The sequence below is a fragment of the Schistocerca piceifrons genome, chromosome 4, assembly GCF_021461385.2.
Source record: "Schistocerca piceifrons isolate TAMUIC-IGC-003096 chromosome 4, iqSchPice1.1, whole genome shotgun sequence".
Lineage (NCBI taxonomy): Eukaryota > Metazoa > Arthropoda > Insecta > Orthoptera > Acrididae > Schistocerca > Schistocerca piceifrons.
This window is the reverse complement of record NC_060141.1, coordinates 310,714,073-310,742,009: the sequence shown is the minus strand read 5'-3', so window position 1 is coordinate 310,742,009 and position 27,937 is coordinate 310,714,073. Positions and strand designations below refer to the sequence as shown.

Sequence of the window (27,937 nt, the reverse complement as noted above, 5' to 3'; positions counted from 1 at the left end):
ATAATAAAGTCTATGTATTACCGCAGTCTAACAAACAGTTGTGGCATTCACTGCTGTGAAAGTTTTTACTGTCTGACAGTTGGAAGGATATTAGCACCCCTAGTGGCAGCAAGAAAGCGATCCTTAAGATTAACGTTTGTTTGTAATTACATTTCTACTTATTTAAAGAAATAGTTGTTATATTTTTGTGTTGCAAGCATCAGTAAATTCACGAGATATGCATCTCTGTGATTCAGTGAGATAAGCTGCAATTTACTCACGAAGAATCACTTTCAATTTTCAATTATGTGTGTAATAGCAGCTCATGCCAGTGAAAGCAATGGAATATAAACACCGTATTCCATGCACAAGAAGCATATATTTCTGCTGCTGTCTGTTCTTATTGCAATGGTCTCTTTTCATGACATGTAAAAATTTTGTATGTAGTCTAATAATTTGCATTTTATTACACTTCACTTGACTTTCAAGCACATGAATATCGATATAAATGCAATTAATTTTGCTTCAAAAGTGAATATTGTGAAGATTCATGCTATTTCTGGCTCAGTGGTAGCAAAAATTGCAGAATGGGTTTCTTCTGTGTTGGGTAACAGTTTTATTGCTTTTTGTCATTTGATTATCGTGTCTGTGCAGTTTTCTCTTCAGCTACAAGTTTTGGTGATTTATTTGGTGTGTTAAATAAAGTAGGCATTGCATTCCATACAAGTTTCCGATATTCCACACTCAGTGATTTGGCTGGAAGTGTAGTGAATGAAACTTCATGTTGTTGGATAGATATAAAATATTTTTCTGCAAAGGTCAGGTCTTCTGCTGTGTTTAAGTAATTTTTGGTTCTTAAAGGAAAGCAATGTTCTTCAGTAAATATCTGTATGTTACAAGGAAATCATAAATAAACTGTCCTGTAATTTACTGTTTCATGCCCACCAGGGTCCTTTGGAAACTAAAGAAAGACAAACAATGTATCATTTTTTAGTTACTGCTGATTTTTATTGTACCAGATTTGCTTCCTTTGGTAAGAACTATCTTACAAATAAATATTAATAAAACTATTTGCACTCATCTGATACCATATTCAGAATTATAGCTTACTGTCCACTTAGGAGTCTGCCATTGCACCATATAACAAAAAAATGAACAAGAGTTTTGTAACTGCACACATAAGAATGTGGTATTATTGAACAATACTCTGACATTTGCAAATTGTGGCATCAATGAAAAGTGTTTTACTTAAGCCAATACTAACTGCCCTTTCCATAATTGTTGATATTCCAATCTAGAATTTCCATTGTTTACCATTAAAGCAAAAATATCTAATTCACCTCCCAAATGTTTTGAACAGCTTTGTGTTTTTTTAGAAATATGAGATGTGACTACAGTATTTTACACTAAACTCATCAATGTAAGTTTTCTCTTTACAACTTTATGCATGTCCTTCCCTCAATAAAATAACAGTTGTTCAGGATAAAATTTGAAGTTGTCATTGGGTCCCTTATTGGGGTGCTGTAGAAGTATGAAACTTTATTGAAGGGATACTAATCAACTGAACGCCATATTCCAAGCCTTACTTTAATACATCTAATCTGTGTTTACAAAGTTTTCCAACATTCTTACTTCAATGAGCTCTAAATACACTGACCCAGAGTCTCCACTACAATATTGCCTCAAACACATTTAATCCTATCAACAAAGATAAAATGCCTCCTATGTAATGTTAAAGATGAACTATGTTTTCAGAAACAGGGTGCATATAGCAGTCTGTTCCAATATGGCATGTTGTATGCTGTTGATACCGACAAGGAACATAAGTTGCAAGACCCTACACGCAGCCCAGCATGTCAGCCCTATGCACTGTCTGGAGCATGATAATATAATGCAGTATAATGGTGCAACTATCCAATTTCTAGGACTTAACAGGGTGTCCCATTTATCTTGACAACCCTAAATAAATAACTGTTTGTCCCGACTCAAATTACAAAATGTTTCAAGCAAATGTTCTTTAGCCATCAGGAGGATGTCAATCAGCATGATTGCCTTCGTTGTAGCTTTTTTTTTTTTTTTTTTTTTTTTTTTTTTTTTTTTTTTTTTTTTTTTTTTTTTTTTTTTTTTTTTTTTTTTTTTACACAAAGATATGAACAGCGGTGGGACTTTTTTAAATGGCAACCTGTATTTTGTATTTGGTAATTCATTTCCCAGCGCTTAGTGCAGGTACTCGGGGTAACGGAAAACATCCACGTGCTGACACTGACAGAGGACAAATGTAAAAATAAGCAGAGTGCACGCCCGTCATTCCGTTAACGATCGTCAGCTGAAGAGTTGTGTGTGTAGAATGTACACCAACGAAGAGAAAGGAGAAATGCTGCTCATCTATGGGGAATGTAAGTTAGTAGAACAGTAATTACAATACTGTTTTCTTATGTACGGGTACATTTAGTACAGTAGTTTAGTCCTTTTAAATACTGTCGTGTAGAGTAGGCATAGAGTAAAGGCTGTCCTTCCTACAAACTGCAACATAACATTTCTTTTATTGTTATTGCTGAAGGTACGCACGCAGTGGAACTGTACAGAGAGCGATATCTTGACAAGAACCCACCTTCCCGACGGATGTTTTTTCTCATCTCGTTGCGACGCTTCAGGAAACGGGAAGTTTCAACCCACGACAACGCAATCGTCGTAGCACTCGCATAGACCAAACTGCTGAAGTTACTGTTCTCGCTTCCACTGCTACGAATCCACATGTGAGCACACGACAACTTGAACACGAGATTGGCATTCCTATAAACAGTGTACATCGTATTCTTACAAGTCATCGGTTCCATCCTTATGATGTACCCCTATATCAAGAGTTGCATGGGAATGATTTCCAGAATCGTGTACAGTTCTGTCAGTGGGCACAGCAGCAAATCCTCGCCAACCCGAACATCTTCTCCAATGTTCTATTTACCAATGAATGTTCCTTCTCAAACAAATGGCAGGTAAATACAAGGAACATGCATTACTGGTCCAGTAACAACCCACAATGGCTCAGACAGGTGGAACATCAGCGTCCATGGAGAGTTAACGTCTCATGTGGTCTGTTTGGTACTACAACTATCAATGTCAGTCTAAACAGCACAGCATATGCCAACTTCCTCAGACGGATTCTTGCTCCTCTTCTGCATGAAGTGCCACAAAGAACAAGAATGCTTATGTGGTATCAACATGATGGATGTCCAGCACATAATGCCTTGTGTGCACGTTGTGTTCTAAACCAAAGGTATCCTGCCAGATGGATTGGTTGAGGAGGAGCAGTTACTTGGCCTGCTAGGTCTCCTGATTTAAATCCTCTGGACTTTTTTCTTTAGGGGTGCATTAAAGACATTGTCTATCACAATATTCCAACAACTGACGACATGCAGGAACGTATCGTGCTTGCTTGTAATTCTCTTCAGCAGGCAACATTGGAAGCTGTAAATCATTCTTTCATTCAATGAGTGCACCAGTGTATCGGTGTCCAAGGTAACCACTTTGAGCACCTTTGAATGTTCTACTCCTGGGCAATGGTACATGAGAGTCAAAGTCAATTTTGTGTTATGTTTTTACTGGGTTTTTATTTGTTTTCTGTCAACTCCAGCAAGAGGACGAGTTTGTGATCCCGGGCTCAAAGTCAATGTTGTGTTATGTAATTAATAACGTTGTGTTTCAGTGAATGATACACTATGATACATTTCTGAATAGGTCTTTAGGAGAAGAAATGAATTACCGAATAAGAAATACAGGGTGCCATTTGGAAAGGTCATACCGCTGTTCGTATCTGTGTAAAAAACAAAACTAAAATGAAGGCAATCATGCTGACTGATGTCCCCCCTGATGGCTAAAGAACATTTCTTGAAACATTTTGTATTTTATATCTGGACAAACAGTTATTTAGGGTGATCAAGATAAACGGGACACCCTGTATAAGAATCAAACAAAATAAGGATGTCATGAGACCTTACAACAGGGACACGTATTTCAATTTAAGAAGAAGGCTTGATGTCCAATACACAGTTTGTTAAGATTTCGCCAGTCATCTTCCACTATCAAAAACTGAAAATTTTGGGGAAATGTGCATTTCACACAACATTGACATGGGCTGGGGAAACTAAATACATGTCAAAGATTGCAGCAGTGAGAGTTGAATAAGCACAGGTGATGCACTAACAATACCTCACAGTCCGTTCAAGTTCAGTCAGCAAGCACGACTCTGCTCGGAGCGTCTGAAGTATATGATCAAGTCAGGTCATCAAAATATTGTGTGCAAACTAAAATTGTCAACCCGATTAGAAACAGACAACATACCGTCAATCATTCACATCAAAAGAATTTCATAAATCATAATTACTAAGTTCTGATGCACACACAGATTCAAAAAACAGCAGAAACAACAACAGTATCATCATGATAATGAAACCTTGGTTTTACAGGGTAAATTCTGATCTTGCACCTGTGAATAAGCTATTGTAATGTGCAGAACACAGAATTATAACATATCAATAAAGTTAACCAATAAGAAGCAACAAAACTTTTGGGTGAATTTGCAGTTCCTCTTTTCTGTTAACTGCCATTCACAAAGTAGACTTGACATTTGAAACAACTTAATTTAAGGAAGATCTCAAGATTATTAAAATATTAAAACAGGAATTAAACTTCATTCCTGCCACAGTCAATAAAGTTACTTGGATAACTGTTCTACTCAGCAGGTATTTCTAGACTAACTACAGTTACATACTTGCTGTGGGTGGTGAACTGGCTGTTGATGACCAGGTGGTGGAGGCATGCCATTTGGGTAAGGTGGAATCTAAACATGCAAACGTATTGTGCAGTTAAAAAAGAAAAACAGCTGATGATACAAGCGACACTATACTACACTACAACGGTGTTAACAGCAAAATGCTACACAAGTAACTTAAATTACATATGAAAGGAAATGTAATCTTACCAGTCCTTGAGCAACCATTTTCTGGATGGCTTCCAGTCTTTGTCTTTCAAACTCATGATACTCTTCTTGGGTGAAAACTTGCTGTTCATCCAGACTTTCCCAGCCTTGATCCTTTTCAAAATCTGGCTTCATAGTTTGTGCAAGAAATTCAGAGTAACTGAAATAATTATAACACAAAATATTAAGCCAATAAAACTAAAGCTATGCTATCTGTGCACTTTTTATTTCTCTCTCAACTTCCTAGTATTAAATCTTGTGATCAGGAAAATATTTCATCAACAACAACCATGCTTTCAGTTAAACAATGTTTTAGTGCAGCACAAACCACACTACCATAATATACCACTCTCTCATTAATTTTGTATTTTTGAAATAATATAAATTTATAATATAGTAGTATCCACAAATTAACATAACAAAAGCACTCATACTGTTGTTAATTTTGTATTTTTGTGATTATTGGTATTTATATTAAAGGTGTATGTACCACTTAACATAAAGAAAACACTACCATCTTCATACTTTTAATAACATAATCATATAAAATGATTATCTATTAAAATTTGAAGAATTCCTATGTATCGAGATGTTCTTTTACATGTTGACTGTCACCATGCTTAGTGATGGATGTTTCACTGCCAGGCCAGGCAAAGCCCAGCCAGTCACACAACACTAAGTGCGAGGCACTCCTGTGGCAGCTGGTGGTCACATATCAGTCAACGCATTATACTGAAGAAGAAAAAATTTACATGCATAAAATTAAAAGATGCATATTTTCAGGTCAGAAACATTGATTTTTGGAGAATGAGAGCTACATGAAAAATTGAAAATCATAAATTGAGCAGAGCAGAATACTGTCTTCTTATAAATTGGAAAGGTGGAAAGCTACTGTGTCTTGCTCTACTCACTGCACAAAAATCACTGTCGGACAAAGACTTCCTCCAGGCTTTTCGATGCACCAATGTCTTTAGCTACACACAACCAAGTGTCTCCTGTGTGTTTTCTAATGCCATCTATTACTCTCTTGGGGTCATGATTGCTATCTTAGTACGATGTCGATGCTGACAAGGAACATCAGCAACAAGACCCAACAAATCAGCCTTATGCACTGTCCAGAGTACATAAATTATCCATTTGTGTACTGCCGAATTCATTTTAATTACAGTTGTAATTATATCTTCAATTCGGGCTGGTCTCTCTATATTTGTTTGTTGAAGGTAAATACTATTTGTAACCTTCCCTTTACAGGCACCTTATCAACTTTTGTTTACTCTTCTGCTTATTTCTTTGGTGACTGTGCAGTCATCATTTTAAAGTTACCCTGAATACAAAAACTAAACTGGTTCCATGAATTCATTATTAACTTGTACAGTTTTTAGATGTGTTTGTTATATGTTATTTTTGTTCCACTATAATCATATAATCATAATAATATGGAAGTGAAACATGGACGATAACCAGTTTGGACAAGAAGAGAATAGAAGCTTTCGAAATGTGGTGCTACAGAAGAATGCTGAAGATAAGATGGGTAGATCACGTAACTAATGAGGAGGTATTGAATAGGATTGGGGAGAAGAGAAGTTTGTGGCACAACTTGACTAGAAGAAGGGATCGGTTGGTAGGACATGTTTTGAGGCATCAAGGGATCACAAATTTAGCATTGGAGGGCAGCGTGGAGGGTAAAAATCGTAGAGGGAGACCAAGAGATCAATACACTAAGCAGATTCAGAAGGATGTAGGTTGCAGTAGTTACTGGGAGATGAAGAAGCTTGCACAGGATAGAGTAGCATGGAGAGCTGCATCAAACCAGTCTCAGGACTGAAGACCACAACAACAACAACAACAACAACAACAACATAATCAGTTTTCACTCACGCTTCCAAACTAATTCTTTCATTGATTGACAAAATTTACCTGCAGTAGTGGTGGTAGATACAAATTGTCTGGGTGAGCAGAAAGACTGGCAGAGCCCAGAAATCCCTAGTTGCTGGGGAGGAGGGACTTTACCAGTACTACATCAAAGGAGCACATGAGCTACAACACCCAACTTCGCATCAAGGTCTGAATATGTCCATGCCAAAATTGCAGAATTCTAGTTCCACAAAGCAGAATAATTTTACAGAAATTCCAGATATGCCAAAAAGCTCGTATCAAGAAGACAAAATTCATTGTCACTTAGCCAGTAGTTGTAATACAGAAAAGAAGGAGGTAATGACAGAATACATTTATCAATACAAGAACAAAATACATATAAAAATTAATAACATCACATGCATTAGCCTTTTAAGGTGTCGTGCAATAGCTGAAAGAGTCAGTTGTCAACACCAATCATCTTGTATCATGATCTCAAATATAATTAATATTACAGTTTACTTTACCAACATCTCATTATGCAAATGTGCTTGAATGTCAAATCCTCCATACAAATGAGGTGTGATCAAAAACTAATGGAAATTTTTGTTTTCTTAAAGTGTCTTTGTTTATTCATGAACATCAACTTCGTCCCCTTCAAATAAGCCTTCTCAGGCATAATACACTTGTGCCAGTGCTTTTTCCAATCTTTGAAGCACTTCTGGAATTCACTTTTTGTTTATGTTGTTCAGCTTCTTCAGTAATTCTGTTCTTACCTCGTCAGCAGTGGCAGAACGACATCCTTCCTAGGTTGTCTTCAACCTCAGGAACAGAAAGAAGTTGCTGGGGCCCCATTTCTGGCAAATATGGTGGCTGAGGCAACATAACTTTTTTTTTCTTTTTTTTCCAAACAATCGCAAACAAACCTTGAGTTGTGGATGGGAGCATTATCATGATGCAATTTCTACAAGTGGTTTTGCCACAGTTCTAGTTGTTTTCTTTGGACTGCTTCATACAATCAGTGCTTAATTCTAGCTAGTATTCCTATTGACCATACGATCATAAGGCTCTATCCCACCATAATCAAAGAAAACAGTGAGAAGAATGATCATGTGACCAAACTTGTCAATTTTTTTGTCTTGGCCCTTCTGGCAGCTTCCACTGGTACAATTGGGCCTTGGTTTCAATATCACACACGTATACCTATGTTTCATCACCTGTTATAACCATCTTTAGAAGTTCTGGATCATTGTCAACTTCATTGAATAATTTCTTATCGATGACTACACAATGTAGTTTTTGGTTGAAATTCAACAAATTCAGAACAAACTCTGCTGCTGCATGTTTCATGCCCAAAACATAAAAAACTGCTTGCCATGAGCCAAAGGATAAGCCGATATCATCAGCAACCTCTCCGACAGCAATTTTCCAGAACCACTTTCTTTACTTCTTCCACACTGCTGTCAGTAATTCATGTGTTACGGCAACCAGAGTGGCAGTTGTCTTCGACACCTTTTTGGACATCTCTGAAATGTTTATACCGCTGAAATTCTTGTCTTGTTCATAGTAGATTCACTGAAAGCCACAGTCAACATTTAAAATACAGTGCTGCATTTTATTCCATTTTTCACACAAAATTTAAAGCAAATTCTTTAACTGATCTTTTTTGAACGTAAAAATTCCTGAGCACTTGAAACCACACGTAACCTTTTCGACTGTCAACAATAAACTAAATATTCAAAACAGCTGAAAAGGCAAATACATCAGGAACATCTGTACAAAATAAATATTTAAAAAAATGAAAATCTGATGTACAAACACGCAAATTTTAAAAAATCCACTACTTTTTGATTGCATCTCTTACACATAAGATGATAATACGAACATAGCATTGTGTAGCCCTGACCACCCCTTTCTCCCAATACTGCATCTGTGTAAATTTAAGTTTTATTTAATAAATAATCAGGTACTTATTCCACAACAGATTTTCACTCTGCATCAGTACGTGCAATGATTTCGAAAATTCTTAGCAGATTAAAACTGTGTGCCAAACGGACTCGAACCTAGGCCCTTTGTCTTTTGAAGACAAGTGCTGTACCGACTAAACTATTCAAGCATGATTCTCAACAAACCCTTGCAGCTTTTTCGAACCAGTACCTCCTCTCCTATCTTCCGAACTTCACAGAAGCTCTTGCATTCTTGGAAGAAAGGATATTTCCACGAAAGACAAAGGTCCCCGATTTGAGTCATGGTCGAGGATAGTTTTAATCTTATAGAAAGTTTCAAATGATTACTCATTTGGTTAGTAATAAATAGGCAAAAAGTGTAAATTCGAAGACCAACACTGAGAAGTGAGCATCAAGACATCCAATATTCTCAAGACTATGTTTGTTTAACTATTTATTGATATATCTTTTATTTAAGGAGGAGAACATGTGTGTTTGAAATATGTACTGTTGTTGTTTAATAATGAACCAGTAGACTTGGAATGGCTTGTGAGGTCAGAAAATGATCAGCAGAGAAATGAACTCCCTTCCATGTTAACTGTAGGCTTAAATTTTTTTGGCAATTTTGTTGGAGCATGGTGTTGAACAAGATTGGCAGAGGCTATGTGTTGACACCCTTACAGTCTACTGCTGTTAGTCACTCTCACAATCAAGAGCTACATCAGTTTGCGTATAATTCAAGTGATTGTTTTTTGGGCTGAGAATTGGAAATGCCACTTTCATACTTTCATATGTTTTATGAGAAAGCTCTGAACAATAGTTTGGGACTTAGAATAGTCTGCATTTCTTTCAGTGATAAAATTTGGCCCTCAGCCAATATTTAAACATTTTTACTAGTGCTGGACTCTGAGCAGCAGATGCAACTTAGAATTATTTGTGCTGTTTTGGTGACAGGCTCTACAGAGTGTTAAAGACTACCATTTTGCATGTGGATTGTACAATAGTGCTATAAGGCATTAAACTGCCTATCTGAGCATGATCTGTCAGATCTTACTGAACCTGTAGCACTTCAGTATGTTGCATTTGCACACCAGTTAAACAAACAGATGTGTACCGGATTCTGGTAGCACCTGTTCTCACATACAGAATCTTTAACTGAGCTTGTTGTATTTCATATGTTTGAGACTCCACTTACTTCCACTATTTGTTTCAGTGAAGGGCGAATTATTCACAAGTTTGACTGCTGTGAATCGAAACTATCTATTTGATTCAATTTATCCATATTTTTTGGTATGGTGTTAGATTAAAGTCATTTGATTATTATTTTAACATGCAAACTTGCTTGACTTCGAGACTGTTTCAAATGCATGATTACTTATGAACCCTGTTGCACTCTCAGCTAGGAAAAGGCAAGCACATGAGCTGTACATTAGTGTAGTCCGCCTCAATAGGTGTGCTGGTTGCTCTCTTTAGTAAAATGTTTCCAAGTAGCAAAAGTAAATAGGTAGTATTAATGGCCAAGTTGTTGTCCATTTTATGCTCAATATTTTTGCCAACCAACCCAGCTTTCATCTACAGGTCCTGCAAGCTGTGTGTACATAAGAATGTACACTCACTGTGTGGACTCCAACCAACTGATTGGGAGTATGCACACACTAAGAAAAAATAAATAAGCAAATAAATAAAAAATATATAAATATAAACAGAAGATGCACCACAAAGGAATTACCCAAATGGGACAGAAATTAGTAGATGTGATGTACATGTACAGACATACATAACTTCAGAAAAATTGGATGATTTATTAAAGAGAAAGAGGTTCACAAATTGAGCAAATCAATAACTTGTTGGTACACCTATGGCCCTTATGCAAGCAGTTACCCCGTTTGGCACTGGCAGAGCTGTTAGATGTTGTGCAGAGAGATATCGTGCCAAATTCTGACCAGTTGACATATTAGATCATCAAACTCCCAGGCTGGTTGAACAGCTCTGCCAATAATTCTGCAAACATTTTCAAGTGGTGAGAAGTCTGGCAATCTTGGTAGCCTAGACAGGGTCTGGCAAGCATGAAGATAGAGTAGTAACTCATGCTGTGTGCAGATGGGCATTATCTTGATGAAATGTAAGCCCAGGATTTCTTGAAACGAAGAACAACAAAACAGGACATAGAATATCGTCAATGTACTGCTGTGTAGTGATTAGACAATTGACAGTTTTTAACAACTGATTGGCCAGTCGACTGTTTTTAAGTTCAGTTGGTTTTTTTCAGTCAAATGAAACAACTGAATGAAACTAGTCTTTGTGGCAATGTCAGCTATATGAATGTTTTTACTCACTCAGCATGTTTGAGTGATTTTACTTACATCTTTTTCTGTCTTTCTAGATGTACATGAACCATACTACGGGTGACAACTTTTTTAGAGCCAAATAAAGTACCTTATTTCAAGGAGATGTGAATGACAAGTACATTTCTAAAAATATATTCAAAATGTATGTATTTACTTACTGAAATGAGAATTTTTGGCTTGTGGCATTAAATATCAATTTTTGTTGGTTTTAAAAGTTTAATATATGGTGCTGCACTGTAAATTTGTTATATACGAGGGTGAGTCAAATGAAAACCTTAAATTTGTAATAACAAATCGAAATTTCACGCTGTTATCCTGTAAGTTGGGAAGCGTGCTACAAACAGCGTGCAGAATGGCCCATAGGTGGCAGCATAGTGCAGATGCACACATACCGTCACAGTATCAGTATAAAGATGGCCACCCCACTTGCAACTTGCACCAGGGAAGATCAGCGTTCTGTTATTCGGCTTTTGCATAGTGAAGGAGTGAAACCTATTGAAATTCACCGACGAATTAAGGTTCAGTACGGTGATGCATGTTTGTCACAGCAGCAAGTCTACGAATGGAGTAGGAAGTTCGCAAATGGAGTGACTTCAGTGGAAGATGCTCCTCGTCCAGGTCAGGCACCATGAGTTGTGACTCCACAGAACATTGCAGCAGTTGAAGAGATAGTGAAGGAAAACTGCTGAGTGACACTGAATCTGCAGCATGTTTACAGATTAGTCATGGGTCACCACACCACATCGTGCATGATATGCTCCAGTTTCACATAGTGTCTGCAAGATGGGTGCCATGACGGATGACTCCTAAAAGGAGAGAACGACGTGTTGATGCTTGTGAAGAACAACTTTGGCGCGTTGAACGAGAGGGTGATGGCTTCCTTGCAAGAATCGTTACTGGGGACAAAACCTGGGTTCACTTCCACCAAACGGAAACGAAGAGAACGAGGAAGGAATGGCGCCATTCCTCATCACCAAAACCAAAGAAGTTTCGAACAGAACCATCAGCAGGGAAGGTTATGCTGACTCTCTTTTGGGATGAAAAAGGCATCATTTTTGGAGCATTACATGCCTAGAGGGACCACTGCCACCAGTGCATCATACACAGATCTAAAAAATCATCTGCGGCCTGCAATCAAATCAAAGTGATGTGGATTGCTGTCAGCAGGTGTCCTTTTGCAACAACATGACAATGCAAAGCCCACACTGTCCGTACAACAGTTGCAACAATCACAGACCTGCATTTTGATTATCTTCCTCATCCACCTTACTCACCAAACCTTGCCCCAAGTGATTTCCATATGTTTGGACCACTCAAAGATGCAATGGGAGGAAAGAAGTTCTGTTCTGATGAAGAGGTACGCCACGCGGTGCACGAGTGGTTTCGCAGACTTCCAAAAGAATTTTTTTCTAAAAGAATTTATGCACTTTGTAAGCACTGGAGGACTTGCATTGAGCGTGGGGGAGATTATGTTGAAAAGTGATACAGCTTTGTACAACTTCTGCACAATAAATAATATTTAAAGAAATATTTAAGGTTTTCATTTGACTTAACCTCGTATAAATGAACAGTCACTTTTTAATATGTTTTTATCGGTTTCTTGTCTTTTTAGGTACAAATTTTGCAATTGATTTTAAACTAGCTTCCTGATAAGCTGGAGACTTGAAACTTGCAACATAGCTCTGAATTGGATGACACTATAATATTAACTCGCTTTCGAGTCCAATGTTTGGCAGAGGTTACTTTGTTTTTCAGTCTGTCTGTCTGTCGGTCAGGTACAAATTTTGCAACTGACTTTAAACTAACTTCCCAATAAGTTGTAGACTTAGCTCAGAACTGAATGACAATTGCCTCGCCTTCTCTACTGGTTTGTGGTGGAGAGCAGGTACTTTGTGTACTACTGCCCTGTGTTTTTGTTCCAGTCGTGAATGTTTCTCTATTAAAAATTACTGCTGCTAAGCTTCCCTATGAGCTTGATTCTCTCTCATTTTTACATTCACGGTCTTTCCATGAGATATCCCTATGAGGAAGCAATATATTGGTCGGCTCAGTTGAAGGGAAACTGAAATAAACCTGAAGTTTACCACATGTAACTGTAAAAATCTCACAAAATGTTGAAAAATTTCACACACACAAGAGTAACGAGCAGAAAATAACTATTTTAACAGAGATACTGTTTAATATAAAACTGTTTTAAAATGAACTAATAAATATGAAAAAATCTCTCCTAGTCCCATACAGGTTCCTAATGTCATAGGGATAGTTCAGAAAATTTGTGCTAGTGAATTTTTAACAGCTATGACATTATCTGCAAAGCTGGAAATGCTGGGAGGCATGTATGTAGCTGGTGATGTAATTTCCTGCACAAAATATTTACCTTCCACACAAATACAGCAGAGTCCCGCTAATCCAAACCTGATAATCCGAATGTTCGGTTAATCCGAACGTGAAAAATGTTACTCTAAGTATGGAAAAGTGCACAGTAAACTGCTGTACATACACACATTTTAGTTTATACAGTACAGTAAACATGCATTAGAAAAACTGGCAAGAAAACATTAGGTTTAAACAATGCATAACAATGAAAGAAAAGCTGTCAAACTTACTAAATACAGCTGACATTTTATCCCAACTTTTTAGATGACAAAACCTTGGTAATTGTTTTTTGGCGTAATGAAGACAGTCTGTTATAATATGATGCATAGTCAAGCAATTGTCTCATAAACATCAAATCAGCAGGTGTAGCAGTGGGCTGTTGCTCCAAAGAACGCAGCGCAAGGTCAAGGGTTTCTGCTGGCTCACTGTGTCACCAGCTCTCCTTTGTCGCTTTTAGGCGCATTGTCACTACCGTCACAGCAGTCCACTTGTTCCTGGTCTTGAATCACAGCAGCAGATCTACGTCCCCTTCACTAGCTTCTTCACATCAAGGGATTGTCTGTATCATTTGTAGTAGATTTTCCTCTTCATTTTCAACTAGGTTGTTCTGAAATTCAAGAGATGTCCACAGTTTTCTCCACGACTTTCTCAGAGTATTTTCTGAAATATTGTGCCATGCCTCAGCGGCGCTATAAACAACATCCTTCACATTGGTCTTTTTTATTTTGTCCACTAAAGGAATGCAATCATCTTGAATCAGCATTCTTAAAAATTGTTTCTTGTAAATCAGTTTTAATGTTTGCAGTACGCCCTGGTCCATCGGTTGTAGAAGTGGTGTAACATTCGGCAGCAAAAAGTTCACCACAATTTCTCCATCACATAATTCCTCAGTGCTGGGGTGAGATGGCGCATTATCAGTGAAAAGGATTGCACAGGGAGACAAATGATTTTCCTTAGAAAACCACTGAACAGAGGGAACCTGGCCGTGAAACCATTCTTTTAACAGCTTACCATCCATCCATGCTTTTTCCTGGTTGCAATAATACATGGACTTTACGTTGCGGTTTTTAAAATCTCTGGGCCTAGCAGATTTGCCGATCAGCATTAAAGGCAGCTTGTGATTACCAGCAGCATTGCTGCACGCTAATTTTAAAACCAGGAGCATGGTCTTTGCTTTTGACGCCAGGCTTTTTGTTGGCAATGTCCTAAAATTACGGCCAGCCTTGTCGGTGTTATAAATTTGTTGGGGAGAATACTTTCCCTCTCTTATAGTTTTTTCAAACTCACCCAAGTATTCCTTCACTGCATCACGGTCAGAAGAAAGCTTCTCTCCAGTACTCACGCCACTAAAAGACTCATCACCATTCATCGACTTGTTCAGGTAAACAGCCTTCTCCTGAACCAGTGCTCCACTCAAAGGAGCATAAACCCAAGAAAAAGAGCTTCTTGCACTTTATCATATCGGGACTGTTTCAAGTCTGGGAAAAACACCCGAAATTCGGCAAAGACGTTGCACAGGAATGTTCAAGCTTCACTCAGTTCTTATTCCAATCACAAATGGTTGGTTTACCAACATACAGTTCCGTTGACAGTTTAGATACATTCTCACTGTTGTCTATCCGCTTCAGAGCATTTAGTTTTTCTTTGAGAGTTAACATTGTATCTTTCCATTTACTCATGACGAAAATGCGTACACCACTACACCTGAATGAATACAGTACAACTGTTACATGCGCCAGCGATCAATAACCAACATAACCAAGCATGAGCCAATTGGCAGTGCACTGAACTCAGACACTACAAAGATCTCAACAATGCAAAACAACAAGGGCAGGGAGCGAGAGTGAGCCATTGTGCCCACACTTGTTCCCATTTGTTACCATGGTGTACCTACTTATCTGCTTGGTATACTTCATTCTAGAAACTTGTCACCGTAATTCCGGCTAATCTGAACAAATCCCTAATCTGAACAAGGTCCGATCCCAATTAATTCGGATTAATGGGACTCTACTGTATATGGTTGATTATGCAAATGATCACATTGCCTATAAAACAGAATGCAAACTGTTGCTAAAACGAGGCAAGATTCCTTTCTTCTTCATGTCATTAAGGGAACCATTGTGTTCATCTCTGCATCTCCCAATAAGAGTTGCAATACATCCAGATTTCCCTGTATTGATCCTAATTTTGAGGGCATCCAGAGGTGTGCTGGAGTGATTTTTATACAACTATTTGGTGTAAACCTGGAACTTTTTCCGTATAAGTGGACATTTGATTCATTAGAAACAGACTGTAATAAATCTTAGTTAAAATTCAATAAAGGAGGACTGAACCATAGACAGTTTCTTCATTTTAGTCCATTTAAAAAAAAGTGGTAGTTATCATGCTTAGACGCTCTCCTGTACACAAACATTATGTTCCAAAATGATCTTTACAACTTTGATCATGTATATTTTAGAAATGGGAATAGGTAGAAACATGCAGTTTATGGCATAATGTTAACATACACATCTACAGCTGTTTTTTGTCTCTTATTTTCGCATGTTAGTTATTGGCACTTTGCTACCTATCCCTGTTTCTGAAATACAGGGTTATACAAAAAAGGGAACATTTTACCAATCCAATAAAACTAGAAGTGATGAAGGAAAGGAATTGCATTCATAGTAATCGAAACCCTACAACCTTGCCATTTACGAAACCTTAATGGCATTTATCATTTTTTAAAAATTACGTCCTTTAGATGGCGTCCTCCTGAGTAGATACATTCGTAAAATCTGCTGTTGAGATTCCTTATTGACCACTGCAACATCTCAGCTGGGATGCTGTGAATTGCATCCTGAATTCTCTGTTTTAACTCATGCAGGGTTCTTGGTCGATTCGTGTAGATTTTGCTCTTGTAGCCCGACAACAAAAATCACAGACAGATAAATCTGCTGATCTAGGGAGCCAGGGAATGTTACCGAGTTGTGAGATCAATCACACTGTTGCCAAACAATTCTTGCACATATGCCATTGATTGCCATGCAGTGTGTGATGTCGCTCTGTCCTGTTGAAATCAGGCTTCTTGAATGTTTGGAAAGTTTTTCAATGCAGGTGTAACGAATGTACATAACATCTCAACATAAAGCTTGGCATTCACAGTTATTTTGTTTCCCCGTTCATTTGCAAAAAAATACAATTCGACAACCTCATGTGATGAAGCACCACTCCATACTGTACTTTACTAGTGTGTAAAGGGTCCTAATGAACATAATTAGGATGTGTGTTTGCCCAGTAATGGTAGTTCTGTTTATTCACATAACCTGCGAGATGAAAATGTGCCTCATCTGACATCCATAACTTGTTTAGAAATTTGTGGTCATTAAAACAATTGTAACCGGTAATTGCGCCATCTGTAGTTTGTACGGATGGAATTTTAAATCAAAATGAAGAATTCTGCAGTCTCTTCAACGTTATTAATTCAACATTTTATCAGGTGTTTCAACAAAATGGCATCATGACGTCCTAAAAAGTCAAAATTCCCTCTGCACTGCTACCAAAGTATCAGTGTTTTATAAAACATTTTTATGGCTAACGCACAGTGTTGTCCATTCCACTGATCCATGATTACTGAAATTGCGGACTGTTGACTCGCTAACCGTTATGAACCCGCAGTGCTGCCACCTGCCCACCGCTGCCACTACTCATTTCTAACATTTCCGCTATTCTATGTCACCCTGTACATGTGATCAATGTTGTGAAGACAAAATTGGAACACCCTATATTTTCCATACTTATTTATTGAGACAATGGGAAGCTTCCCACAATGAGCAATCACATACACCGCGCTGCCACCCCAACCGCCAGACAACTGGATATCTTAAATGTCATTTGCCCTTCTACTCATTGAGCTGTATGAAACTGATATCATTTATGATCATATCCTTTATTGCAAATTAGTACTACATCCGAACATGACTGCACTTTTTAAAAATCATTCTCAATATCATGTAATTTACACCTGCTGGTGGGATGGAGACATGTGCCCACTGGCGTTGTCGGCACTTAAACACAAGTGGGGAAACATTCCCCCTCTCATGTCCCTGCTCGCCACGCAACACCATGGCCATCGACCAACTTATCATGAAGAGGCTGTCTGTCTCTGGCAAAACAATCTGATTTGACTCAGATGTCCGGGGTTTTCAAAGCTTTTGTCTTGTGTTGGCAATTTACGTGATGAGAGGCCTACCCCAGTGATACATCAGGTTAATTAGTTATGCAATAATGGCAACTGGAACAATTTAATCCACAACAGTGCATGGATCCGTTTTAAATTGTGAAAAGAAAAATTACTCCATTCAGTACGTAATTTAATGAACATGTATACTGCTTATTTTAACTTTGGCATACCCCTGAGCCAAGTCTTCACTTAGGACCAATTTCTGTTACTATAATGTAGCACTGCTTTAGTTCAACTAATGAAATTACTGCAGGCTTGTTTCACTAGAAAGACTGAATGGATACCTTGGTCATCTAAAACATGAAAGAGTGGTTTCAGTGAAAAGAATGAACACATGGTTCAACCAACGGAAAAATTACCCACTGATTTTTTTCACTTGAAAAGAAAGAATGAATAATTCAGTCAATATGCAAAGCTACAACAGTGTCAAATCTTTTCATTTGACTGCTAACACACTGATTGCTTTTACTCAAAGAAAGTAAATGAATAATAATCCAACTGATACACAAAATACAACTGAGTCACATGATTTTGTTTTCTTTCAGTTGCTCCCACATACTGGTTTCAGTCAAAGAATGAATGAGTAGTCCGAACAACTGATCGATCGTTTTCATTCGGTTGCTCCCACAGACTAGTTTTACTCGAAAGAATGAATGAATAATTCAACTGATACATGTAACTACAACCAAATGAGTCAACTGTTTTCCAACAACCAAAAGAATCGATTATTTTCATTTGAGCGTTCCCATCACTACCGCTGTACTGTAAGAATGCTGCGGGTGAGAACGAAAGGGCGTCTGCTATGAAAAGAAATGGCATCCCAGAAGGATCAGTTCTGGTTGGTGGGCTGTATGGTGGGTGACAGGTTGGTATCGCACTGCTGTCCGCAGCGTCTCCAGACATGTCTTCGCTTGTCATTGGGGCTCAATTTGAAGTTGGAATCGTCACTGAACACAATTCTATCGTCACTGAACACAATTCTACTCCAGTCAATGGAAGCTTAAGACGGGTCCTTGAAAATGACCAAAGGTCAAAATTCATTCTCGAAACACACTGAGTGTTCTCTTTGTAAGTGATATACCACAACAAACTACAAACTACCATACCACAGAAACTGAATTAGTGAAGTGGAAATGCCTGTGCTGCATTCTCTCCATTCACTAACGCTATATTAACTCTGCTCCATCAGCCCAGCACCAGTGAGCACGTGCAGCTCACCTGCTGAGCCCAAGTCCATGCCTTGTTCCATTGCACACAAACATCAGGATAATGATCTAAAACTGGTGCATTAATGGACAAACTCTGTCTTTTTTGAAAGTTATCTTGGTATGGGAAACCACCTAAATTATTTCACATGGCTCATCACTACCATTACACATCCAAAATACGTTTTTTGTTTATCATCAAAACACGGTACAATTTGGCCACAGTTGAGACAAAGCTTCATAACCCGCAAAATAAATTGATATTATTTGGCATTCTGTTTGTGTTGCACCTGATACTCTAACTTTAGAAATGCACTTAGAAGTGATTGGTTTACAAAGCTGCATTCTTCTCAAGGACAGATATTACAGTAGCACAAATTTGCCCCAATGATACGAGTAGAAGAGTATCCCAAAATACACAGAAATGCAGCCACCATATCTATAGTTTGGTCAGCATTTGGTTGCAATAAGCTTTGTTCGTTCATGAAAAAGAAAAAAACTTCACAACCCAACACTAAAGGGGCCTTCTGTGTGTGACACAAATATTTTCTCACTTATGAATAAAAAGAAATCTCATGTTCCACAAACATAACACTCGTTAACAGTTTTCCATTAAATGGATGCTGTAACAATCTTATTTCCTCAGTACACTAAGCACTTTGCACACCTAGCCCACCGGCGGGGTGCAGAATGCACATGGACCCTCAATACTGAATGTCCCTTGCCCTAAGGCAATGTAGAAAAAATGACTAAATTCACAACACCACAGAAAACACTTCTAGAGTACTACCTGATTAGACCATCCTTATTGGTATCAGTTTCAGCAAACACATGTTCTCTCATTCTTTCCATTTCCTCCACTCGTTCTCTCATGTCAGCGTCTGGTGCTCCAGATTTATACAGCTTGTCCAGTTCCTTCAAAAATAGTGCTTTTACCTCTTGTTCATCCCAAGCACCATTTCCATCCAAATCTGTAAAAATAATAATAAAGTTACTAAACTTTATGCTACATTTTATTGGTATGCAATAGCCAGTTTATACACTTTGTATTAACTAGCAACGTCTGATTGCTACCAATAACCAGTCAATACTGTATTATTAACAGATGGCAAGTTGACATACAAAGGCATTAGAGTGTATGGACTTTGGCCAGGGGTATTTTGAGGCTATGAATGGTTCTCTGATGGGAGCATCTCTGACACCAGGGAACAAGAGTTTAGTGTATCACTGACAGCAAGGTCTTTAGACATGAAATACTTGCTTTCCTGGAGAACTGCAATTATTTAATGAACAATTCCAGCATTCATCCTGAAGTAATTTACGGAAATCTTTCGGTACCTTTAGATGGACCATAAAAATCACATACTGCCGACAATATATCCCAATAATGTTGTTTGGTAACATTGTGGCTACTTGTACAACAACATTACCAGCCACTGCTGTCTGGCAATGTTGGTGGTTATACATTTCTAAGCCAGAGGTGTTAAACGGGGACCCTTACTGTTCGACAAAAAAAAAATGATGAACATGAGGTAGTGGAAGTGAGTGTGGCTCTCCCACTTTTCACACAAGGAATAAAGTTAGAAATAATAAGAGACATTGGACTTTGAGGATGTGTTCTTTTTTTGGTAAGCTGAATGCTTCAAAAAATGTAACTCGTGAACTGACACGGGATACATACATTTTCTGAATGGCAAAACATGATTTCAAATATCTCGCGAAAGTGGTCCAAGAACTGCCAAAACCAACACATACATGGAAGAGTGTGTAACGTCGGACATGCATATCCTCTTATTTCCGTCTATTGTACTATAAATTTTTTTCCTTATTTTGTTACCTGAAGATATAACATTTCTGTGTCTTTGTATATTGTAATTGTTTTACTATTTGTATATATATGCATTTATGTCGATGTATAATTGGTTTGTTTTGTGAATATTATTAGTATTTATACGCTGGATCTGGCCTAGGGAAAATTATGCTATCGAACGAATACATCAATAGGTCGTGTGGAGAACCAAAGTGTTTAGGCTCTTTGGTAGTGTGAACTCGGCCGCGTGGAGCGAGAGCAGCAGAGTCTGGCTGGAGGAGTGCGGTGGAGCAGGTGTGTTGTGCGACGCTCCCGCGAGTTGCCACGGTTTCGGGGTTTGGCAGCATGTAATTGCGCTTGACTTGCTATGATAGTTTCTGACACGTGTCGCGGACGGGAAGCATTAGATGGCGCACATCAAGAGCCCATTTTGCCTGGTGACCGTGTCGAGAAGGAGGCGCGCCAACATCCAGCTTCTGCAACAGCGACGGCTGACAATGAGTGACTGTCGCCACCTCCTCGATCGACGACTGCAAACCTTCAATCAACCATCAAGGAAGACTGGAAGCACGTAAAGTTTTAGAACTGTATGGCAGACCTCAGCTTTTCAAACTGTTCCATTTTCATAACTAAATTACAGCAATGTAGCATGAACCTTTGTTGCTCATTGTCCCAATTGCATTACCAAGCAGGGTCCCTTCCTTTTCCAGAATGAACCCGAGTGTCGTTGAAATTCAAACGCCAGCATCATCCGATTTCACTGCTTTAATTTCAAAGTTCAGTTAAGGTATTCATAGCTGGCTACAATATTTAGATTACACAAGCAAAAATTAAGAGTGCGAGTTTTGTTACCGTATTTTAGCTCACCTGTGACTGCAGCTCAGCTTGGTACGTACTAAATTTTACTATTGTTAATTGTTCAGAATCATTTAATCAAGTTCAAAGTTAAATCTCTTATTTCTAAATTGCGTAGATTCAAGTAGCTTTTGAAATGATTGTTGAGGTAGTCCAAGACTAACCTATTTTACTGAATTTCGATATGCTTCAGAAAGAAAGCTCACTATTAACTTCAGTCACTAAATTAACTTTCGATTTTCCGGTTTTATTAATTCTTTTGCTAAATTAAGTCAGAGTGTAGCGAAATTTATTACTTCTGACAAACTTTCAGTTTTCACACTACACGTGTCAACCTTCAGTTGCCACGCTTTTAGTGCTAATTATATGTGCAATAACCTTTCTTTTTCAGTTATGATAGTAGTTGTCAATAGGACTGGCGACCGTAATTTTCCCCAAATCTCAAATATCTAATTAGCGCCAATTAATTGTTAACATGACGACCGCACATTTACTTTCTTTATTAACTTTACCCCTTTTCAAAATTCATTTCCACCAGTTTCATTTGCATTTTTCCTTTCATTTAGATGTAACCCTTTCCTCCCTCTTTACCGACAGATTAACTTCGGTGACGATTGCTTTTCCCAAATTTCCATTAGGTACACGCGGTTTAATTTTTCACTGTCATTAAGGTCGATAAGTGAGGGGGAGGTTACACGTGGCGACCTGGTGACAGGACAATCTTTGGATTTGAGGTTGTTCTGGACACGAATTTTGCATTGTGCAAATCTCTTAACAAAGTACTGGTTACGAAATGGTCGATACGTCAGCGAGAATATTAGTGTGAGGAATACTAATTAGATTTGAGATTTGTCATTTATATTGAAAATTATTAAAATGAGTGAAGGCAACAATTACCAAAATTTGGTAGACTTGGATACGGAACAATCGGTCAAACAGTGGGAAACGTGCACAGCGGTACCCACTGTTCAGGGGCAGGTGGCTAGCATGAAAGACGCGACCACTGAAACGCAACAAAGAGAAGAAATGGAATTCCAAACTTTAGAAAATGTTTCGGAATCTGAAGTGAAAATCAAATCTGAACCCCTTGATGACATATACAAGGGGACATTTAAAGAGGAAGCCGCTACGGAAGTAAAACCGGTAGTTTCCGGGAATTTAACTGATTTATTGAATGTTTTGATTAACGAAATCAAGGGACAATTGGCAGAAATTAAAGCTCAGGCTGGCAAGCAATAAGCTCAGTCTGAGAAAATTGAACAGAAGCTAGACAATCAGAACAAAGCTATTAAGTTGTTAACAATGTTGGAGTTGTTAACACAAAAGTTGATAAAATCAAAGAAGATATTATTGAGATTAATACAGAAATCGGTAATCTTAAACAGGAAATGATATGCGTTCAGGTGGAAATTGCGAGCATAAATACTCGTTTTTATTCCGAAATTAGCAGAATCGAGAAAAGTGTAGGAGAAGCAGTTGCTCCGATCATCGAGAATAAGGTGACGGAACAAATTCAATTAGTGAAAAAAGAGGATCAACAGAAGGTGGAAACTTTAAAGGCTTTAGTATCCGAAGTAGATACCAAAGTGAGAAAGCAGCATAATACCTGCGAAGAGAAAAAGAGGGAAGTGGAAACGCTTGCGACAACCACTTGCCAAGTAATTACGAGAGTGCTGGAATTAGAAAAGAAACTTGATGAAAAACAGAGCTATGTGCCAATCTGTGCACATAGTTCGGAATTGTTGACGAAAGAGGAGCGGTTCGACCCCTTGAAAAAAGGCGGTATACACGCGACGGATTTCATTAAAAATTGTGAAAGAGTTTTACCCAGATCATGGACTAATGAGAGAAAAATTAATGCAGTTATTGACGTGTTGGCTGGTGATGCCAAGCGTTGGGGCTTAAACCTCAATATTACGAACCTGACTTTTGACGAGTTTAAAAATTTTTTTCTGGCTGAATACTGGTCAGAGCAAAAACAACAAAGTGTCTGGCGCGAATTTGTCGTATCGAGGCCTTTCGATGCGAATTCGCACGGCTCGATGAAGGAGTTTTGTGAGGGCTGGATCCGAAAGTTGGAATATTTGCGTGATCACCGCACGGAATCCAAAACGCTACATAGGAAGCAATTACAGGACAATCAGTGATTTCCTGGAAAGAGTTGAGGACGAAGAACAATTTAAGTAGTGCTCCAGAAATCGGTTATAAAGTGGCAGCTGTAACACTCTCAGCGGAACTGGAGATTGAGTTTAAGAATGATTCGCAATTGTTGAGAGAAAATCAGATGTCGGATAACATGTCCGTCATTGAGCTAGGGGATGCAGACAGGAATGAGGTCTGGTTAAGGCAGTTCGGTCGCTTATACGACGAACTAAGAGATTATAGGGGCCTGTACGGGAGAAGTGCTTATGGGGAGCGCGGGCAGGATTTGCCGCATCTCGTCCCGCAGGAAGATAGTGTTTGTGAAGTGATAGAAAGTTCTGGCCCTAACCGGCAGACTTTACCAGAAATAGTTGATGTTAATGGGGAGCACAAGCAAGATTCGTCGTGTTTCGTCCCGCAGGAGTTGGATGTTGAAGTAGTAACAGAAAGTTCTGGCCCTGACCGGCAGACTTTACCGAAAGTTATAGTCGTAGAAGTGGCCGACCCATCCAACGCAAAACTCCAGTTTAAACATTGCGAGAGTATTAAGGAGAAAGATTACGAAAATTTTAGTGATAGCCGGACACGACTGGTAGAAAAGCACGTAGATTACAGCGTGTATGAGGTTAGAGCTGAAGTTATACGGTCAGATGGTCGCAGTGTGGGTTGCGCAGATCCAGAGGAATTAATTTCGGATACTACTGGGCACATTCCTCCAGGTAGATTGGCAGATGAGATCAATCTGACCAAAGAGGAATCAATGAGGGTGACAATTAGTGAATTGATAGCAAAGCAACACTCACTAGTTGATGAGTTACAGGAAAAGGTTTCAGTATTGGAGGCGAAGTTACAAACGTGTTGAAATTAAAACTGTATGTGAACAGAGGCTGAAAAGGCCGCCAGATAAGCCGGATTTAGGATCAAAGCCGGATGTTTTTTTCTGGAATGACCTGGATATAGACGAGGATTTACTGTGGGAAAATAAAGAAACAGTCGAGGACAAGTGTAGACAGATAGTAGTGTCTGTTAATATGCACGACCTACAACTAAAGGTGTTGATTGACACCGGTGCAGAATTGAGTGCTGTATCTGGGAAAATATTTGAGTTGCTGAAAGACAGACCTGGCATCGTAGTTATGCCAGTAACAGGAGTGAAAATTATCGGTGCTACTGGGAACGCCAGTAAACCGGACACAAAACAGATTTTTGTCAACTTCGAGATATGTGGGGCACGATTTGAACAAGAGTTTGTCATCGTGCCAGACTTAACTACGGAAGTAATTATCGGGTTAGATTGGCTATTAAAGTACCGTGCAGTGATTGATTGCGAAAGCAAACTTTGACATGTACGTCACAAGATAAAACAATAGTAGTTAGTTCTGACGAGGCAGGAGACGGTGTGTATAGGCAATACCAGCCTATACACATTGTTAACTGGCCGGATGCTATGGAGGTAGGTATGAATTTGAACTGCTGTAATGTGAGGAATCTCGGCATTGACATTAGTATGGGTGTGAAAAAAGATCGTTTGTGAGAAATAATGAAGCTAAAAGCCGATGCTCGTATACGTTGTCATGACGATAAAGCGCGTTTTGCTAAGTTTGCAATCGGAGACTTAGTACTTGTAAAAGCTCATGAGAAATCGAGCGAGATAGACAATGAAATCTCTAAATTTAAATTTGTTTATAATGGACCATATAACGTCATTGGTATACCTCACACAAATGCTTATTGCTTAGAGTATCCAAGCTCTGGAAAACTATTAGGTATACGGAACATTGTAGACTTGAAATTGTACCTACCAAGGATTGATTAATACCACAGAATGGGTAATTTGTACAGTATGTAAATATAGAGTGTAAGATTTAATGATTTGCTAGATTGTCATGTTTTTGCCTGACTAAGAGGACATTAAAGAAGTTGTAATTAATAAGTAATTAATTTTTACCAAATGACTTAAGAGAGAGTGATTATTTATCAATTGAAAAATCCAAGCTGCTAGTTTAAGTTTTCAGCTGAGTCACAGTAGATTAAGCAATATAAATATGATTTTGTAACTAGCTATAAGATTTCATAAACATGTGATTTATTAGTCATTGCCGATGTACTTAGATGCTGTTTTAAGTTTCAGGCTAGTATATGCATGTGATGATGGACAGTGTCGAGTTATCCACTGTGATAGTGTTAATGGACTCCTTGAGATTACTCGGGAGTGAGTTTTTCCGAAAGAATTCAGTGAAACAGACGTTCTGGAAATGCCGTTACACAAGCGAGTGAGATCAAGCGTGCCGCACAGGCGGGTGCAACAATACTGGCGAGGCGGAGCTGCTGTCAGCATTCTTTGCACTTGCGGGTACGGAAGGCGGAGTTGTTTTTCTTCCCGGACAGCTGATGTGAAAGAATTCTGTTGTCAATATTTATGTTTTTGTCTATCTGCTGTATAGTATTTTCTTGTTTAGCGTTAAGTGGACTCTCATGACGAGAATATTAATTATGAAAAGGTTATATAAAAAGTGTATTCTATGTAATTAATTATTAATTTGCGTATTTTGATATACCTGTTTTTTTATGACCATGTACTCTGGTTAATTTTGTAAACAGAATTCCATTTCTTGATACTGTTAGGAATTTTGATGATTTTAGAATAGCTAAGCCATTTTCTATGCTTTCTATGAATTTTAATATGTTGTCAACCTGTTTTATTTTGTGCAAGATGACAGTGTGGAATAAGATTAGGACTGTCTCCACTCAATTATTATGGTCTAAAAATTGGTTTTAGCCTAATGCTAAAATTGCTTGATGTTTTGAGCATATGCATTTCCGCTGTTTTTTTTTCTCTTTTGGGGACATTTTCTGAGTCTGTTTAGGTTACACGAACATCCTCAGACAATGTGGGGCACGTGTAATGCCGGAAATGCATATCCTCTTATTTCCGTCTATTGTACTATAAATTTTTTTCCTTATTTTGTTACCTGAAGATATAACATTTCTGTGTCTTTGTATATTGTAATTGTTTTACTATTTGTATATATATGCATTTATGTTGATGTGTAATTGGTTTGTTTTGTGAATATTATCTGTATTTATACGCTGGGTCTGGCCTAGGGAAAACTATGCTATCGAACGAATACATCGATAGGTCGTGTGGAGAACCAAAGTGTTTAGGATCTTTGGTAGTGTTAACTCGGTCGCGTGGAGTGCAGGTAGAGGGGAGTCTGGCTGGGGCGGTGCAGTGGAGCAGGTGTGTTGTGTGACGCTCCCGCGAGTTGCCGCACTTTCGGGGTTGGGCAGCATGTAATTGCGCTCGACTTGCTCTGATAGTTTCTGACACGGAGTCGCGGACGGGAAGCATTAGCTGGCGCACATCAAGAGCCCATTTCGTCTCGTGACCGTGTCGAGGAGGAGGCGCGCCAACATCCAGCTTCTGCAACAGCGACGGCCGACAATGAGTGACTGTCACCATCTCCTCGATCAACGACTGCAAACCTTCAATCAACCATCAAGGAAGACTGGAAGCACGTAAAGTTTTAGAACTGTATGGCAGACCTCTGCTTTTCAAACTGTTCCATTTTCATAACTAAATTACAGCAACGTAGCATGAACCTTTGTTGCTCATTGTCCCAATTGCATTACCAAGCAGGGTCCTTTCCTTTTCCGGAATGAACCCGAGTGTCGTTGAAATTCAAACGCCAGCATAATTCGATTTCACTGCTTTAATTTCAAAGTTCAGTTAAGGTATTCATAGCTGGCTACAATATTTAGATTACACAAGCAAAAATTAAGAGTGCGAGTTTTGTTACCGTATTTTAGCTTACCTGTGACTGCAGCTCAGCTTGGTACATACTAAATTTTTCTATTGTTAATTGTTCAGAATCATTTAATCAAGTTCAAAGTTAAATCTCTTATTTCTAAATTGCGTAGATTCAAGTAGCTTTTGAAATGATTGTTGAGGTAGTCCAAGACTAACCGTATTTTACTGAATTTCGATATGCTTCAGAAAGAAAGCTCACTATTAACTTCAGTCACTAAATTAACTTTCGATTTTCCGGTTTTATTAATTCTTTTGCTAAATTAAGTCAAGAGTGTAGCGAAATTTATTACTTCTGACAAACTTTCTGTTTTCACACTACACGTGTCAACCTTCAGTTGCCACACTTTTAGTGCTAATTATATGTGCAATAACCTTTCTTTTTCAGTTATTATAGTAGTTGTCAATAGGACTGGCGAC

The 27,937-nt window shown here is 38.4% G+C and overlaps 1 protein-coding gene across 2 annotated transcripts in view; it reads right to left on the bottom strand.

The window, feature by feature from the left end:
* LOC124794807 (nucleobindin-2) overlaps window positions 1-27,937 on the bottom strand; it is a 101,623-nt gene that overhangs the window by 3,102 nt on the left and 70,584 nt on the right. Inside the window, exons 7-9 of one of the 2 annotated variants that reach the window (XM_047258464.1) lie at window positions 19,693-19,873; window positions 4,958-5,114; window positions 4,748-4,816 (exon numbers count right to left, since the gene is read on the bottom strand). In XM_047258464.1, coding sequence (XP_047114420.1) covers window positions 4,748-4,816; window positions 4,958-5,114; window positions 19,693-19,873 — 407 coding nt within the window. The remainder of the gene's footprint in view (window positions 1-4,747; window positions 4,817-4,957; window positions 5,115-19,692; window positions 19,874-27,937) is intronic. The other variant, XM_047258465.1, reaches the window with a different exon arrangement.